The 13,974-nt window shown below is 49.7% G+C and overlaps 1 protein-coding gene across 2 annotated transcripts in view; it reads right to left on the reverse strand.

Annotated features, from left to right (window-relative positions):
- Positions 1-1,130: 1,130 nt before the first annotated feature.
- LOC121289557 (prominin-2-like) overlaps positions 1,131-13,974 on the reverse strand; it is an 80,583-nt gene continuing 67,739 nt past the window's right edge. For both annotated transcript variants that reach the window (XM_041209075.1, XM_041209074.1), the window contains exons 22-25: positions 10,625-10,714; positions 9,821-9,930; positions 8,116-8,190; positions 1,131-5,527 (exon numbers count right to left, since the gene is read on the reverse strand). In XM_041209075.1, the coding sequence (XP_041065009.1) occupies positions 5,506-5,527; positions 8,116-8,190; positions 9,821-9,930; positions 10,625-10,714 (297 nt within the window). In that variant the 3' untranslated portion in view covers positions 1,131-5,505. The remainder of the gene's footprint in view (positions 5,528-8,115; positions 8,191-9,820; positions 9,931-10,624; positions 10,715-13,974) is intronic.

Genomic DNA, 13,974 nt, shown 5'->3' on the forward strand with positions numbered 1-13,974 from the left:
AGAGTGAGAGACAGACAGAATGAGAGAGACAGAGTGAGAGACAGACAGAGAGAGAGACAGAGACAGTGAGAGTGAGAGACAGACAGAGAGAGTGAGAGACAGACAGACAGAATGAGAGAGACACAGAGAGAGTGAGAGACAGAGAGAGAGACAGACTGACAGAATGAAAGAGAGACAGACAGTGAGAGAGACAGACAGAGTGAGAGACAGACAGAGTGAGAGACAGACAGAGAGACAGACAGAGAGTGAGACAGAAAGAGAGTAAGAGACAGACAGACAGAGACACAGTGAGAGAGACAGACAGAGAGGGTGAGACAGACAGAGAGAGAGAGACTGACAGAGTGAGACAGACAGAGTGAGAGAGACAGACAGACAGACAGAGTGAGAGACAGACAGAGTGAGAGACAGAGAGAGAGAGAGAGAAAGACAGACAGAGAGAGACAGACAGACTGAGAGAGACACAGTGAGAGTGAGACTGACAGAGACAGACAGAGAATGAGAGACAGACAGAGAGAGACAGACAGTGAGAGAGAGACAGACAGAGAGAGAGAGACAGACAGTGAGAGAGGCAGAGAGAGAGTGAGAGAGACAGACAGACAGAGAGTCAGACAGAGAGAGAGAGGCAGACAGAGAGTGAGAGACAGACAAAGAGAGAGACAGACAGACAGAGAGAGAGAGACAATGAGAGAGAGATAGAGAGAGACAGAGAGTAAGAGAGAGACTGAGACAGAGAGAGAGACAGAGACAATCAGAGAGAGACAGACGGACAGTCCACTGCCTCCATGTTAACCATCTGGCTGTGTACAATTGCCTACTCCCATCAGTGTGTGCTGCTTCTGATCAATGATTACAGCAAGGAGGGTGATGCTGTCACTAGACTTGTAATATGGCACAGCGTAGTCTTATGCTCTGGGAAGGTTGGTATAAATCCCACCCCAGCAGCTGTTATAATTAATCATTTTTTCAAAAATTCTTTCACGGGATGTGGACTTCCCTGGCTAGTCCAGCATTTATTGCCCCATCCCTAATTGCCCCTTGAGAAGGTGGTGGTGAGCTGCCTTCTTGAACCGCTGCAGTCCATGTGGTGTAGGTACACCCACAGTGCTGTTAGGGAGGGAGCTCCAGGATTGTGACCCAGCGACAGTGAAGGATCGGCGATATATTTCCAAGTCAGGATGGTGAGTGACTTGGAGGGGAACTTCCAGGCGGTGGTGTTCCCATGTGTCTGCTCGATGGTAGTGGTCATGGGTTTGGAATTTTTCTGGAATATTGGAGTTTCCAGAATTGAAAGTCAGTCTCAGTTATGGTGACCATGAAACCATTGTCGATTGTTGTAAAAATCCACCTGGTTCACTAATGCCCTTTAGAGAAGGAAATCTGCCGTCCTTAACCATGTGACTCCGTACCCACATGGCCTGCAATGTGACTCCAAACCCACAGCATTGTGGTTAACTCTTAACTGCCCTCCGAAATGGCCCCAGCAAGTCACTCAGTTCAAGGGGCAATTAGGGTTGGGCAACAAATGCTGGTCTTGTCAATGACGCTCTCGTCCCATTAAAAAAAAAAGGTTATTTTGGTATGAGCATGGTTTCCCACCTGACACGCTCCCGGAGACTGCAGCCCTGCCAAACATTTTTCCCACGAGGAACGTGGAGGCAAGAACTGGTTTTGTTTCATGTCAAAAATAGCATCAGCATAACTTAAAATCTAAATACAATCACTGTGACGTTCATTCCAGGGTTTCTCTGGCACTCTAGCTGTAAATCCCGAATGTCCGAGGGAATCCGGCTGTAAATCCTGAAAATCAGTGGGAATCGGGCAGCAATTCCCAAATACCAACGGCTATCTAGCAGCAATTCCTGAGTAGCTATGGGAATCTAGCAGTAATTCCCAGGTATCGACGTGAATCTGGGACTCTAGCAGCAATTCCCGAGGATCAACGGGAATCTAGTACTCTGCCAATAATTCCGAATACCAACGGGAATCTGGCAGGAATTCCCAAATATTGATGGGAATCTGATACTCTGGCACAAATTCCAGGGTATCACTGGAGTTCTGGGAATCTGGCAGGAATTCCTGAGTATCACTGGGAATCTGGCAGGAATTCTTGAGTGTCACTGGCAATCTGCCGGGAATTCCTGAGTATCACTGGCAATTGACGGGAATTCCTGCATATCATCAGCAATCTGGCAGGAATTCCTGAGTATCACTGGGAATCTGACAGAAATTCCTGAGTGTCACTGGGAATCTGGCAGGAATTCCTGAATGTTTCTGGAAATCTGACAGCAATTCCTGAGTATCACTGGAAATCTGGCAAAAAATTCCTAAGTATCACTGGGAATCTGGCAGCAATTAATGAGTATCACTGGAATTCTGGCAGAAATTCCTGAGTATTACTGGGAATCTGACAGGAATTAATGAGTATCACTGGGAATCTGACAGGAATTCCTGAGTGTCACTGGGAATCTGGCACGAATTCCTGAGTGTCACTGGGAATCTGGCCAGAATTCCTGAGTGTCACCGGGAATCTGGTGGGAATTCCTAAGTATCAGTGGGAATCTGGCAGGAATTCCTGAGTATCGCTGGCAATCTGACAGGAATTCTTGTGTATCATCGGCGATCTGGCAGGAATTCCTGAGTATCACTGGAAACCCGGCAGGAATTCCTGTGTATCACTGGGAATCTGGTGGGAATTCCTAAGTGTCACTGCGAATCTGACGGGAATTCCTAAGTATCATTGGCAATCTAACGGGAATTCCTGCATATCATTGTCGATCTGACGGGAATTCCTGAGTATCCCTGGGAATCTGACAGGAATTCCTGAGTGTCAAGGAGAATCTGGCAGAAATTCTTGAGTGTCACTGGAAATATGGCAGAAATTCCTGAGTATCACTGGGAATCTGGCAGGAATTCGTGAGTGTCACTGGGAATCTGGCAGGAATTCCTGAGTATCACTGGGAATCTGGCAGGAATTCGTGAGTGTCACTGGGAATCTGGCAGGAATTCCTGAGTTTCACTGGGAATCTGGCAGGAATTCGTGAGTGTCACTGGGAATCTGGCAGGAATTCCTAAGTATCACTGGGAATCTGACAGGAATTCTTGTGTATCATCAGCGATCCGAAAGGAATTCCTGTGTATCATCGGCGGTCAGGCAGGAATTCCTGTGTATTACTGGGAATCTGATGGGAATTCCTGAGTATCACTGACAATCTGGCAGGAATTCCTGAGTGTCACTGGGAATCTGGCAGGAATTCAAGTCTCACTGGAAATTTGGCAGGAATTCCTGAGTATCACTGGGAATCTGACGGAAATTCCTGAGTATCACTAACAATCTGGCAGGAATTCCTGATTGTCACTGGGAATCTGACAGGAATTCCTGAGTATCACTGGAAATCTGGCAAAAATTCCTAACTATCACTGGGAGTTTGGCAGGAATTAATGAGTATCACTGGAAATCTGGCCAGAATTCCTGAGTATCACTGGGAATCTGACAGGATTTCTTGAGGATCACTGGAAACCCGGCAGGAATTCCTGAGTATCACTGGGAATCTGGCAGGAGTTCCTGAGTATCATTGGGACTCTGGCAGAAATTCCTGAGTATCACTGGGACTCTGGCAGAAATTCCTGAGTATCACTGGGACTCTGGCAGAAATTAATGAGTATCACTGGAAATCTGGCAGAAATTCCTGATTATCACTGGCAATCTGACAGGAATTCTTGAGTATCACTGGAAACCCAGCAGGAATTCCTGAGTTTCACTGGGAATCTGGCAGGAATTCGTAAGTGTCACTGGGAATCTGGCAGGAATTCCTAAGTATCACTGGGAATCTGACAGGAATTCTTGTGTATCATCAGCGATCTGAAAGGAATTCCTGTGTATCATCGGCAGTCAGGCAGGAATTCCTGTGTATCATCGGCGGTCAGGCAGGAATTCCTGTGTATTACTGGGAATCTGATGGGAATTCCTGAGTATCACTGACAATCTGGCAGGAATTCCTGAGTGTCACTGGGAATCTGGCAGGAATTCAAGTCTCACTGGAAATTTGGCAGGAATTCCTGAGTATCACTGGGAATCTGACGGAAATTCCTGAGTATCACTAACAATCTGGCGGGAATTCCTGATTGTCACTGGGAATCTGACAGGAATTCCTGAGTACCACTGGGAATCTGACAGGAATTCCTGAGTATCACTGGAAATCTGGCAGGAATTCCTGAGTATCACTGGGATTCTGGCAGGAATCAATGAGTATCACTGGAAATCTGACAGGAGTTCCTCAGTATCACTGAGAATCAGGCAGGAATTCCTGAGTATCACTAGGAATCTGGTGGGAATTCCTGAGTATCGCTGGCAATCTGACGGGAATTTCTGAGTATCACTGGCAATCTGACGGGAATTCCTGAGTACCACTGGGAATCTGGCAGGAATTCCTGAGTATCACTGGGAATCTGGCAGGAATTCCTGAGTACCACTGGGAATCTGGCAGGAATTCCTGAGTATCATTGGGACTCTGGCAGAAATTCCTGAGTATCACTGGGACTCTGGCAGAAATTAATGAGTATCACTGGTAATCTGGCAGAAATTCCTGATTATCACTGGGAATCTGACAGGAATTCCTGAGTACCACTGGGAATCTGGCAGGAATTCCTGAGTATCATTGGGACTCTGGCAGAAATTCCTGAGTATCACTGGGACTCTGGCAGAAATTAATGAGTATCACTGGAAATCTGGCAGAAATTCCTGATTATCACTGGGAATCTGACAGGAATTCTTGAATATCACTGGAACTCCGACAAGAATTCCTGAGTGTCACTGGGAATCTGGCAGGAATTCCTGAGTGTCACTGGGAATCTGACAGGAATTCCTGCGTGTCACTGGGAATCTGGCAGGAATTCCTGAGTGTCACTGGGAATCTGGCAGGAATTCCTGAGTATCACTGGGAATCTGGCAGGAATTCCTGAATGTCACTGGGAATCTGACAGGAATTCCTGAGTATCACTGGAAATCTGGCAGAATTTGACAGTATCACTGGAAATCTGGCAGGAATTCCCAAATATCAGTTGGAACCTAGGGCTGTGATAGTAATTCCTCAATATCAGAAGGAATCTGGGGTTCCCAAGCGTCAGTGGAGACCTAGGACTGTGACAGTTACACCCATCTAACAATGAAACCCACAAAGCATGGCACTAACGAACGTGAATCAAACAGAACTCCAACACAGTCAATACCAATCGCTGGGTATCAGTAGATCTAAGCAGTACACAGCAGTGGAGCCTTGACTGGCAAACCACTGCCTGTTCGTTAACAGAACCCCAGGTTTCAAGTATCAGTAGACAAGAGTAACTGTGGCACCCGATCCATTTTAGACAGAAAAGCAAGTAACAATCTACGTTCAACGCATTTCCCAGTGATTTGCACTGATGGAGTTCAGTCGGGGAGATTAATGTATTCCAAGAGCGGAGAATGATCAGGAAGGCTTTTGTTGAGGTTCCTGGACTACCGGTGTGTCAGTGAGCTAGATCTGCATACCTGCGTGAACAGAAACAGGATAGAGAGTGAAAGGTTCCGGCATTACAAGCTCATACCAGCTCAACTGGCCCGAGGCAGAAACAGGGCCTTCATTCCATTCAGATCTAGCAGCAACTGATTGCACAAATACCTGCTACACGAGTCCAAAGGGTTACAGTACAATGATAATGCGAAATAGGCTGTACTTCCATCAGTGGCAACGAGGAAAACAATTGTTAATTTAATTAATTTTGTCTCCAAATTAAAATGGCGATAATTCAATCATGACAAAATCAGCAATTAATCGATTTTGACTTAAAAAATTTTGTTCTGAAGTTTGTCTCATAACAATTCTCATGTTAACTCTTCATGTTTAAATGTTAAAGGCGTTAACTCACTCGGTTAAAGGCACTAACTCACTCTGTTAAAGGCGTTAACTCACTGTTAAAGGCACTAGCTCACTCTGATCTAACTCACTGATAAAGGCACTAACTCAGTCTGATCTAACTCATTCTGATAAAGACACTAACTCACTCTGATAAAGAAACTAACTCACTCTGATAAAGAAACTAACTCACTCTGATCTCACTCTGATAAATGCACTAACTCACTCATAAAGGCACTAACTCACTCTGATAAACACACTAACTCACTCTGATAAACACACTAACTCACTCTGATCTCACTGATAAATGCAGTAACTCACTCTCATAAAGGCACAAACTCACTCTGATAAAGGCACTAGCTCACTCTGATAAATGCACTAACACTCTGATAAAGGCACTAACTCACTCTGATAAATGCACTAACTCACTCTGATAAAGGCACAAACTCACTGATCTACCTCACTCTGATAAAGGCACTAACTCATTCTGATAAAGACACTAACACACTGATAAATGCACACACTCACTCTGATCTAACTCACTCTGATAACGGCACTAACTCACTCTGATAGACACTAACACACTCTGATAAAGGCGCTAACTCACTCTGATCAAACTCACTCTGATAAAGACACTAACTCACTCTGATCTAACTCACTCTGATAAAGACACTAACTCATTCTGATAAAGGCACTAACTCACTCTGATCTAACTCACTGTGATAAAGGCACTAACTCACTCTGATAAAGACACTAACACACTCTGATCTAACTCACTCTGATAAAGACACTAACTCACTCTGATAAAGGCACTAACTCATTCTGATGAAGACACTAACACACTCTGATGAAGACACTAACACACTGATCTAACTCACTTTGATAAAAACACTAACTCACTCTGATAAAGGCACTAACTCACTCTAAGAAAGTCACTAACTCACTCTGATAAAGACACTAACTCACTCTGATAAAGACACTAACTCACTCTGATAAAGGCACTAACTCACTCTGATCTAACTCACTGTGATAAAGGCACTAACTCGCTCTGATAAAGACACTAACACACACTGATCTAACTCACTCTGATAAAGACACTAACTCACTCTGATAAAGACACTAACTCACTCTGATAAAGACACTAACTCACTGAGAAAGTCACTAACTCACTCTGAGAAAGGCACTAATTCACTCTGAGAAAGACACTAACTCACTCTGATCTAACTCACTGATAAAGACACCAACTCACTCTGTTAAAGTCATTAATACACTGTTAAATACTAACTCATTCTGTTAAATCACAAACTCACTGTTAGGCACTAAGTCACTGTGTTAAAGTCACTAACTCACTGTTTAACACAAACTCACTGTGTTAAAGACACTAACTCCATTTTAAACACTAACTCAATTTTTTAAAGACACTAACTCACTGTTTAACATGAACTCTTTCTGTTAAAGGTACTCACTGTGCTAAAGTCAGTACCTAACTTAAAAGTCAGTAACTCACTGTAAAACACTAACTCACTGGTTAAAGTCACTAACTCACTGTTAAACACTAACTCACTGTGGTAAATGCACTAACTCACTGTTAAAGTCACTAACTCACTGTTTAACACTAACTCACTGTGTTAAAGTCACTAACTCATAGTTAAAGTCACTAACTCACTGTTAAATACTAACTCACTGTGTTAAAGTCACTAACTCACAGTTAAAGTCACTAACTCATTCTGTCAAAATCACTAATTCACTGTTAAACACTAAATCTCTCTGTTAAAGACACTAACTCACAGTTAAAGTCACTAACTCGCTGTTAAACACTAACTCATTGTGTTAAAGTCACTAACTCACAGTTAAACACTAACTCACTGTGTTAAAGTCACTAACTCACTAACTCATTCTGTTAAAGTCACTAACTCACTGTTAAACACTAACTCACTGTGTTAAAGTCACTAACTCACTGATAAAGTCACTAACTCATTCTGTTAAAATCACTAACTCACTGTTAAACACTAACTCACTCTGTTACTCACACTATAATCCTAAATGGCTCGTAGATTCAGTGTGCTCTGAAGCTGCCAGCAATGTGCGCTTATTTGGCTCACATTAAACTGCACTAAACAAAAGTTAAATGAGAAACAAAGGCATCAAAACATAAACAAGTATGTTGAAAAGATTATTCTGAGCAGCATTCACAAGGTTGTCCTGAAAGATTAACTGTACTTACAGGTGAGGAGCTGGGGGACCATAGGTGTTTTGAACCCGTGGAAATTTAAAGTTGGTCATTTCTGAAAACTCAGGGCTGCAAAACAAAAAGAAGAGAAAGGGTGAGAGTGGGAGAGAAAGAGGGAGAGAGGGGGGCTGGGGTGAGGAGAGGTGAGAGTGATCGGAGGAAGGGGAGAGGTGAAGAGAGAGAGTGTTGCAGGAAGGGGAGAGGAGAGATGAGAGTGAGAAAGTGGGGAGAAGGGGAGATGGGGTGAAGGGGAGAGGAGAGATGGGAGAGAGAGAGATGGGGTGAAGGGGAGAGGAGAGGTGAGAGAGAGATCAGGGAAGGGGAGAGAAGTGAGAGAGAGAGATATGGGGGAAGGGGAGAGGTGAGAGAGAGAGATCAGGGAGGAGAGAGGAGACGTGGGAGAGAGAGGGATGGGGAGGGAAGAGGTGGAGTGAGGGGGAACTGGAGACGAGAAAAGAGGTGAGGGTATAGAGAAGAGAGAGGGTCAGAAGGGAGAGGAAGAGGAAGAGGAGAGAGAGGGGAGCGGAGAGAGAGGGAGGGGAGAAAGGTGAGAAAGGGGAAAAGTGGAGTGAGAGAGGAGCGAAGAGGGGAAAAGGGATGAAGGACAAGTTGAGAAGGAGGGAGCAATGAGAGGAGAAGAGGTCAGCGACAGCGGCAAGAGGACAGGGGCAATGGGGGGCAGTGATGGGAAAAGAGGTGAGAGACAGAGAGGGGGAGAAAGGGGGCTTGAGAGAGGGGGGAGAAGGGGGGTGAGTGAGGGGTGGGAAGGGGGGGGTGAGAGAGGGGGCAAGAGGGGAGGTGAGGGGGGGAGAAGGGGGAGGTGAGAGAGAGGGGTGAGGGGGTAGGTGAGTGAGGGGGTGAGGTGAGTGAGGGGGAGAAGTGGGAGGTGAGAGGGGGGGAAGGGGGAGGTGAGTGAGGAGGGGTGAGGGGGGCGGGGGGGGTAGTAGAGAGGAGCACCAGGAAATGGAGCCCTGCTATTTTAGTTCATAACACTGAGCAGAGTAAGCTTCTGAAACCTAGCTTGCCAGATCTTGTACAGCAGACAACGTAGCAGATCCCTGGGGCTTTGGAATAGTTAGCAAGAGGCACAAGTGGATAAAGAGGAAACAGTTCTGTGTTTCCATCTGGAAAGACGGAGCGGTATGGACCATTCTTGCTGATTTGAGTTTGAAGGGTTTGTGGGCAGTGGTTTGAGCTGTGAGGGAGAAGATTCCTAAAGAAGCAGCGAAAGAAATGCCTGGCGTCTTGACATCCCAGTGTAAGGGTGAAAACAGAACATTTTAGAAGCTGACATGCCAAATGATTTCCTCTTTGGTGAACTGTGTGTGTGTGTGTGTGTGTGTGTGTGTGTGTGTGTGTGTGTGTGTGTGTGTGTGTGTGTGTGTGTGTGTGTGTGTGTGTGTGTGTGTGTGTGTGTGATGCATGAAAACTCAAGGTGAAATTGCACAAGCTCTTGCCAGATGCCAATAAAAGATGAATCCGGGATTGGGGACAAGTAAAGGCGGGCAGCCGCTACAGAGGAACAGCGAGAGGGGGAAAAGCGAACATGTTCTGGAGCACAGCCTTATTGGCTGAGAGGGGAAGGGAAGTCAATTCGCAGCTAGCTGTCCACCCAATGCCTCTCACTGCTCCCCTCATCCCTTTTCTCCCCTCCGCTCCTCTCTCTCTCTCTACTTCTCCCCTTTCGAATGAGTCTTACCTGTTGGCTTTGTTCCTCATGGGTCGGTAGTGCTTTGCTGTCTTCACTGCAAAGATGATGCTGGGGATGAGAAACAGGGTGCACCAGCCCAGGCAAAACCAAAAGGCATTCTGTGGGATCCGGGGACAAAAGGTTCAGTCAACTGTAGTCAGTGCCACTCCCCATTTTAACCAGGTTACCTCCCGGATTAAATCATTCAGAAGATTAAATCAAAGCTATTTCCAGCACGCTTCTCTGTGAACTCAGCTTCCCTTTCCCCCTCTTTTAGGGAGTGAGTGAATGTTGAAGGTGGTGGATGGGGTGCCAATCAAACGGGCTGCTTTGTCCTGGATTGTGTTGAGCTTCTTGAGTGTTGTGGGAGCTGCACTCATCCAGGCAAGTGGGGAGTGTTCCATCCCACTCCTGACTTGTGCCTTGTAGATGGTGGACAGGCTTTTGGGAGTCAGGTGGTGAGTTACTTGCTGCAGAATTCCCAGCCTCTGACCTGCTCTTGTAGCCGCAGTTTTTATATGGCTGGTCCAGTTCAGTTCCTGGTCAATGGTGACCCCCAGGGTGTTGATAGTGGGGGATTCAGCGATGGTAATGCCATTGAATGTCAAGGAGAGATGGTTAGATACTCTCTTGCTGGACATGGTCAGTGCCTGGCGTTTGTGTGCCATGAACGTTATGTGGCGTAGATGTTACTTGGGGATCTAATCTTCCCAGTACAGGCAGTCCTGGATACTACTCAAAGGCCAATGTTGGCCCCGAGGAGATTCTGAAAGTTAAACCTGTGCAGTCAGTGCACTTCACAGCTGCCCTTACCCAAGGATCAGTGATGTATTCACAGAGGATGACACGGCTGTTGTGGAGAAGGATCACGGCTGGTTGGCAAGACAGCAACTCATCAATAATCTGCAGAACAACAGATCTTGAATAAGACAAAACAAAGGTTCGTTGCTTTCACCACTGACCCTGTGTGGGACTCCCTGTCCCACTGACCCTGTGTGGGACTCCCTGTCCCACTGACCCTGTGTGGGACTCCCTGTCCCACTGACCCTGTGTGGGACTCCCTGTCCCACTGACCCTGTGTGGGGCTCCCTGTCCCACTGACCCTGTGTGGGACTCCCTGTCCCACTGACCCTGTGTGGGACTCCCTGTCCCACTGACCCTGTGTGGGACTCCCTGTCCAATGGACCCTGTGTGGGACTCCCTGTCCCACCCACTCCCTGTCCTGTCCACACCCTGTCCCATTGACTGTGTGTGGGACTCCCTGTCCCACCCACTCCCTGACCCACTGACCCTGTGTGGGACTCCCTGTCCCACTGACCCTGTGTGGGACTCACTATCCCATTGACCCTGTGTGGGACTCCCTGTCCCACCCACTCCCTGTCCCACTGACCCTGTGTGGGACTCCCTGTCCCACTGACCCTGTGTGGGACTCCCTGTCCCACTGACCCTGTGTGGCTCTCCCTGTCCCACTGACCCTGTGTGGGACTCCCTGTCCCACTGACCCTGTGTGGGACTCCCTGTCCCACCTACTCCCTGTCCTGTCCACACCCTGTCCCATTGACCCTGTGTGGGGTTCCCTGACCCACTGACCCTGTGTGGGTCTCCCTGTCCCACTGACCCTGTGTGGGACTCCATGACCCACTGACCCTGTGTGGGACTCCCTGTCGCACTGACTCTGGGTGGGGTTCCCTGACCCACTGACCCTGTGTGGGTCTCCCTGTCCCACTGACCCTATGTGGGACTCCCTGACCCACTGACCCTGTGTGGGACTCCCTGACCCACTGACCCTGTGTGGGGTTCCCTGTCCCACTAACCCTGTGTGGGACTCCCTGTCCCATGGACCCTGTGTGGGACTCCCTGTCCCACCTACTCCCTGTCCTGTCCACACCCTGTCCCACTGACCCTGTGTGGGACTCCCTGTCCCACTGACCCTGTGTGGGACTCCCTGTCCCACTGACCCTGTGTGGGACTCCCTGTCCCATGGACCCTGTGTGGGACTCCCTGTCACACTGACCCTGTGTGGGACTCCCTGACCCACTGACCCTGTGTGGGACTCCCTGTCCCACTGACATTGTGTGGGTGTCCCTGTCCCACTGACCCTGTGTGGGACTCCCTGTCACACTGACCCTGTGTGGGACTCCCTGTCCCACTGACCCTGTGTGGGACTCCCTGTCCCATTGACCCTGTGTGGGACTCCCTGTCCCACTGACCCTGTGTGGGACTCCCTGTCCCACTGACCCTGTGTGGGACTCCCTGTCCCACCCACTCCCTGTCCCACTGACCCTGTGTGGGACTCCCTGTCCCATTGACCCTGTGTGGGACTCCGTGTCACACTGACCCTGTGTGGGACTCCCTGACCCACTGACCCTGTGTGGGACTCCCTGTCCCACTGACATTGTGTGGGTCTCCCTGTCCCACCCACTCCCTGTCCCATGGACCCTGTGTGGGACTCCCTGTCCCACCCACTCCCTGTCCCACTGACCCTGTGTGGGACTCCATGACCCACTGACCCTGTGTGTGACTCCCAGTCCCACTGACCCTGTGTGGGACTCCATGACCTACTGACCCAGTGTGGGACTCCCTGTCCCATTGACCCTGTGTGGGACTCCCTGTCCCACTGATCCTGTGTGGGATTCCCTGTCACACTGACCCTGTGTGGGACTCCCTGACCCACTGACCCGGTGTGGGACTGCGTGTCCCACTGACATTGTGTGGGTCTCCCTGTCCCACCCACTCCCTGTCCAATGGACCCTGTGTGGGACCCCCTGCCCCACCCACTCCCTGTCCCAATGACCCTGTGTGGGACTCCATGACCTACTGACCCTGTGTGGGGTTCCCTGACCAACTGACCCTGTGTGGGTCTCCCTGTCCCACTGAACCTATGTGGGACTCCCTGACCCACCGACCCTGTGTGGGACTCCCTGACCCACTGACCCGGTGTGGGAGTCCCTGTCCCACCCACTCCCTGTCCCACTGACCCTGTGTGGGACTCCCTGTCCCACTGACCCTGTGTGGGACTCCCTGTCCCACTGACCCTGTGTGGCTCTCCCTGTCCCACTGACCCTGTGTGGGACTCCCTGTCCCACTGACCCTGTGTGGGACTCCCTGTCCCACCTACTCCCTGTCCTGTCCACACCCTGTCCCATTGACCCTGTGTGGGGTTCCCTGACCCACTGACCCTGTGTGGGTCTCCCTGTCCCACTGACCCTGTGTGGGACTCCATGTCCCACTGACCCTGTGTGGGACTCCCTGTCGCACTGACTCTGGGTGGGGTTCCCTGACCCACTGACCCTGTGTGGGTCTCCCTGTCCCACTGACCCTAAGTGGGACTACCTGACCCACTGACACTGTGTGGGACTCCCTGACCCACTGACCCTGTGTGGGGTTCCCTGTCCCACTAACCCTGTGTGGGACTCCCTGACCCACTGACCCTGTGTGGGACTCCCTGTCCCACTGACATTGTGTGGGTCTCCCTGTCCCACCCACTCCCTGTCCCATGGACCCTGTGTGGGACTCCCTGTCCCACCCACTCCCTGTCCCACTGACCCTGTGTGGGACTCCATGACCCACTGACCCTGTGTGTGACTCCCAGTCCCACTGACCCTGTGTGGGACTCCATGACCTACTGACCCAGTGTGGGACTCCCTGTCCCATTGACCCTGTGTGGGACTCCCTGTCCCACTGATCCTGTGTGGGATTCCCTGTCACACTGACCCTGTGTGGGACTCCCTGACCCACTGACCCGGTGTGGGACTGCGTGTCCCACTGACATTGTGTGGGTCTCCCTGTCCCACCCACTCCCTGTCCAATGGACCCTGTGTGGGACCCCCTGTCCCACCCACTCCCTGTCCCAATGACCCTGTGTGGGACTCCATGACCTACTGACCCTGTGTGGGGTTCCCTGACCAACTGACCCTGTGTGGGTCTCCCTGTCCCACTGAACCTATGTGGGACTCCCTGACCCACCGACCCTGTGTGGGACTCCCTGACCCACTGACCCGGTGTGGGAGTCCCTGTCCCACCCACTCCCTGTCCCACTGACCCTGTGTGGGACTCCCTGTCCCACTGACCCTGTGTGGGACTCCCTGTCCCACTGACCCTGTGTGGCTCTCCCTGTCCCACTGACCCTGTGTGGGACTCCCTGTCCCACTGACCCTGTGTGG

This window comes from Carcharodon carcharias, chromosome 17, assembly GCF_017639515.1.
Source record: "Carcharodon carcharias isolate sCarCar2 chromosome 17, sCarCar2.pri, whole genome shotgun sequence".
In the NCBI taxonomy this organism is placed as follows: domain Eukaryota; kingdom Metazoa; phylum Chordata; class Chondrichthyes; order Lamniformes; family Lamnidae; genus Carcharodon; species Carcharodon carcharias.